This window comes from Octopus bimaculoides, chromosome 1 (genome assembly GCF_001194135.2).
Source record: "Octopus bimaculoides isolate UCB-OBI-ISO-001 chromosome 1, ASM119413v2, whole genome shotgun sequence".
In the NCBI taxonomy this organism is placed as follows: Eukaryota; Metazoa; Mollusca; class Cephalopoda; order Octopoda; family Octopodidae; genus Octopus; species Octopus bimaculoides.
The window spans coordinates 134,678,970-134,683,269 of NC_068981.1; the positions used below are offsets into that span (position 1 = coordinate 134,678,970).

General features: G+C 32.7%; 1 protein-coding gene across 9 annotated transcripts in view; it reads left to right on the forward strand.

Annotated features, from left to right (window-relative positions):
- The window catches only part of LOC106871495 (band 3 anion transport protein), a 762,999-nt gene that overhangs the window by 540,865 nt on the left and 217,834 nt on the right, over nucleotides 1-4,300 (forward strand). The window contains exon 1 of one of the 9 annotated variants that reach the window (XM_014917979.2): nucleotides 99-307. The exons of the other annotated variants lie outside the window; for them this stretch is intronic. Coding sequence (XP_014773465.1) covers nucleotides 275-307 — 33 coding nt within the window. The 5' untranslated portion in view covers nucleotides 99-274. Of the gene's footprint in view, nucleotides 1-98; nucleotides 308-4,300 lie in introns of those variants that run through there. 9 annotated transcript variants of the gene reach the window in all.

Genomic DNA, 4,300 nt, shown 5'->3' on the forward strand with positions numbered 1-4,300 from the left:
AAAACAGTTTTCAGTGTTTACAAACATTAACAAAGCCTATCAAATATTTTATTTATTTATTATTTTTGTGAATCAAAAAGCAAAAAAAAGCTCTTCATCAGCCATCTTTTTCAGTCCATTTTCTTTCAATACTTCATATCATGGCTTCTCTCATTCTCCAGCCAGGAAGCTCTCCAATCTGGAGATCCAAATTTTGCTGCATATTGCTGTCTTTCTTCACAATTTGTGATCAAGTGTAAACTTCAACACGTGATCCTACTCTACGATTTCCAGCATGCACCACCTCCTTGAAATGAGAACTTTATGGGTGAGTTCTGTCAGACCCCCCTCCCATATACCCAACCTGTGCTGAAAATTTGGTTTTCTGATTTGTAATGTCTGTAGCTGGTGATAAGCATGCTGTATTGAATAAACTACCTATCATGTAGTTCTTCTTTGTTTCTTCCTAGTAGTTATGTCTTTGATGCTCATTGTCACAATAATGTTGATCTTGAGAAGAAAATTATATTTTGTAGTTATATCAGTGAAATTATGGATACCAACAGAAAAATATCAAAATAATGGATGTAATAGTATTGTGTTTCACACACGTCTGTTTAGTATGTGTGCATGTGAGTTTTGCATGTAAATATGATTACCATGTATTATAAAGCATGTTCTTTGTATCCTGTTGGATGTGAAGATACTACCAACTACCATCTACATATACTAAAGAAAGAAATGAGCCATTCAAAGGAGGTCATTCAATCTTGAAAGTTTGCTTTGTGAAATATAATTAAGAATATAATCAGTGCTAGGTATTGCAGCTGCTGCATTTAAAGTGTTGCATAGTGAGCAATGACTTGAGATCTAAACTTTTGAGAAACTACTTTTAGAATATCCAAATGTCATAATCTTTGAATTTAAATGTCTCTTGGATTTAGATATATACATTAAAACCAGAAGAGAGAAATATGTTGTTATTTTTTCATAAGATTCCTAAAAGAAGCCTCCAATAATCACCAGATATGCTCCATATTTGAATTTAATTAATATTAACTAAAACTGGATATATTCAAATTCTTTATATTTAAAATCAGTCAACACTTTGTTTCAATCTATTGTTATATCTGGAACTAATAACCTTTCTGTAATGTCTACAATATTGTTGTTATTTTTGTTTTAAAATGTTTTAGCTTGTATGACCTATTACTATATGAGGTTAAGCTACTTTTTTGAAACATGCAGCTTCTACAGCAATATAAATGTTAGTCCACTGAGGAACTTTGATCAATCACTCTGAAATATGCCATCAGCTCTGGCACAAACATAGGAATCTCTATACGGTTGCTTCACTGCTAGAAGTAACATATATCCAAGTCTCCCTCAAGCTGTATTCTACCATCTTGAGGAAAGAAAACCACATTAATATAGTCTGAGGTAAACTATGCCTTACAAAAAGAGTTGGATATTTGTCGATGGAATGCCTCTCATTCTAGATCTGCTCAGTTGGCTTCAGCAGTCAAAGCAACCAGAATGTTTGTACTACAATAAAGTACCATGGGTCCTTATGATAGAAAAATAGGCCTAACATGTTACCCAGTTCAACATCTCTTCCTAAGATGATTCTCTTATTGTAGATTGTGAATAAACCTGATATAACTAAAGCATTCTAAGTTTATTGGGTATTTGGCTGCCTTTAGCAAAATTTGCTCTGCATTTTAGCTAAGTATTTGGTTTGAGGGAAACATAGTACAATCTCTTGATGACTGCTTATTTCTACACCTCTTACATAACATCTCTGTCAAAGTCCATAAAGAAAAGTTTTCCTTGCAAAGAAGCTCAACTTACAAATACAACAGTGTCTGAAAACCATGAGAAGCTGATTTTTCAGTTGCTTCGTAATCCCATAATCTCTTTGCCATTCGTAATCTCAGCAAACACAGGATGTTAACCCTTTTGATACCAATCTATTTGAGACTGCTAATTGGTTCTATGATACAAACTTTGTGTTTTAAAGTAACTTAAATTGAAACCTTCTATCAAAAAATTCCTGTTGATTTGTTTCAAACAGCAGTTTAATGAGAATATTATTTTACTGAAATTTTCATTATTTGAAAAATTAATTAAAAGAAAGGTGGTGTGTTTCAGCAGGAATATATTGACAAAGGGGTCCACTCAAGGCCGTTGACTTCCTCCTGTTAGGCTTATTATGGGGATTGATTTATTGGTTAGTAATTAATTATGGTTAATCATTGTCCTCTTTTCTTTTTCCCAATCCACTAAAACAATTCCCCCAAAACTAAAACAATAAAGATAGTCAAATATTAATGAAATGGTAATGATTCCACTAAACAACTTTGCCTCTTTTAATCCTTTTATTACCATATTTCTCTTGAAACACTCTGCTTTTATTTCAATTAATTTTGAAAATAGTGAAGAATTTAGTAAAATAATTGACACAATTAAGCTTGTGTTTGGAACATAAATTAACATGAAATTTCGATGGAAAGCTTTATATTAAATCACTTTAAAACAGGAAGTTTGTATCATAAAACCAGAGGTCTCAAGCAGATTTGTATCAAAAAGGTTAGATAAACATTTATAAACTTTAGTATAACACTGTCCTTATTTACTTACCAATAAACAAAACCAGAAACATTATTACTGTTTGAGACACAAATTCTCATTCTCATCTCTTACCCATCTCTGCTGTTCAAAGTCCTTCTAAATTCCACCTCTTCTCCCCTAACATTCCTCAATCTCGGGGTCACAAACTTCTGGCTGGAATCCCATTTATACTCATGTTTTTCCTCCAAACATCTTCCTACGGAATTTCTTGGTGAACCTCAACCACATGGATCTCATCAGTTTGAAATGACTTGCAAAGATCATAGGTTTCATTCCTCCCATTTCAACTAATTAATAATCCAGACTTAAAATTTTTTAGTCCACATAAAAAAAAAGAAGATAAAGATCAGACAGTTTTTTAGTCAAAAACAGAAGTTACCTTTAAAATGATGTCACTTGTAGACTATAGGATTTCATACAACTAGCTTTTCAATGATCAGCATATTCAAATTAGCAGGTAATTATATATGTGTATTCTTAAATTAATAATAATAATAATAATAATAATAATAATAATGAAACCATTGCCCATATCATGAACGAATGCTCTAGACTTGCCAAAAACCACTACAAGTTGTGGCAATATGATCAGGTAGCGAAAGTGCTACATTGGAAACTGTGCAGAAAGTGGGGGCTAGAGAGAGGCAAGATGATGGTATGAGCACAAACTGCAGAGAGTGGTGGAGCCAGAGACTAGCAAAATCCTCTGGGATTTCCCAATCCAAACAGATCAGGTGCTAGAGTTTAACAGGCCAGACCTAGTGGTAGTGAACAAGATGCATCACATATGCTATATACTTGATGTTGCATGCCCCTTTGACCCACGAATAGTCAAGAAGGAAGGCAAAAAGCTTGATAAATACAACCCTCTTAAGTACAAAATAACTTGGCTATGGAAAATGAAGAAGGTGAAGATAGTGCCAATTATTGTTGGGTCCTTAAGAAACAGTATCAGAAGGCATCAAGGGGAATATAAAGGAAATTAGAATAGAGTACCCAGTAGAACTGTTACAAAAGTTTTGCCTCCCTGGCACAGCCACAATAATCAGGAAGGTATTAGATAACTGAAAAGAATGGATAACAGGGTACTATAGGCTGCAAGTAGCAAGCCTGCTATGCATGTAAGAGTCCAGGAGGTCCAACAAAACATGTGATAAACAATACTTGGGTGGCAAGCCTATCTAATACCACAACCTTATCTAGAATTAATATCAGTGCAAGTATTTGAACAGAGTATCTCTTTTCTATCTTTGTACTTGCTTTTCTTACAGATGTTAAGGCTGGGCATCAGCTGCATCACTTTTAACAGTCAGAAACATTTCCCCTTCTATTAAGTTACAAAAATTAAATTAACTTCCTTTAACTGATAGATTACATCTATTTTAACTGGGCTTTTTTTTTTTCTCTGATTTTATTTAAGACTTTATTTAGCATAATTAAAGAAAAATAGAAAATATTTACTAAAATATAAATAAATATTTGATTGTTTACATATTCTGAATTTAATATTAATCTTCTTTTCTTTATCTTCTGACACAAAATAAACAGTATTTTAAATTAAAGGGTCAACAAATGTCTCATTTTTCTGAAATCTTGTTTTTAGAGTATGTGGTTTATTCCTCTATATATAGATATATTGTAGAATATATCTATATTTAATTTTAGCATTTACATTGAGGAACAGCCATTC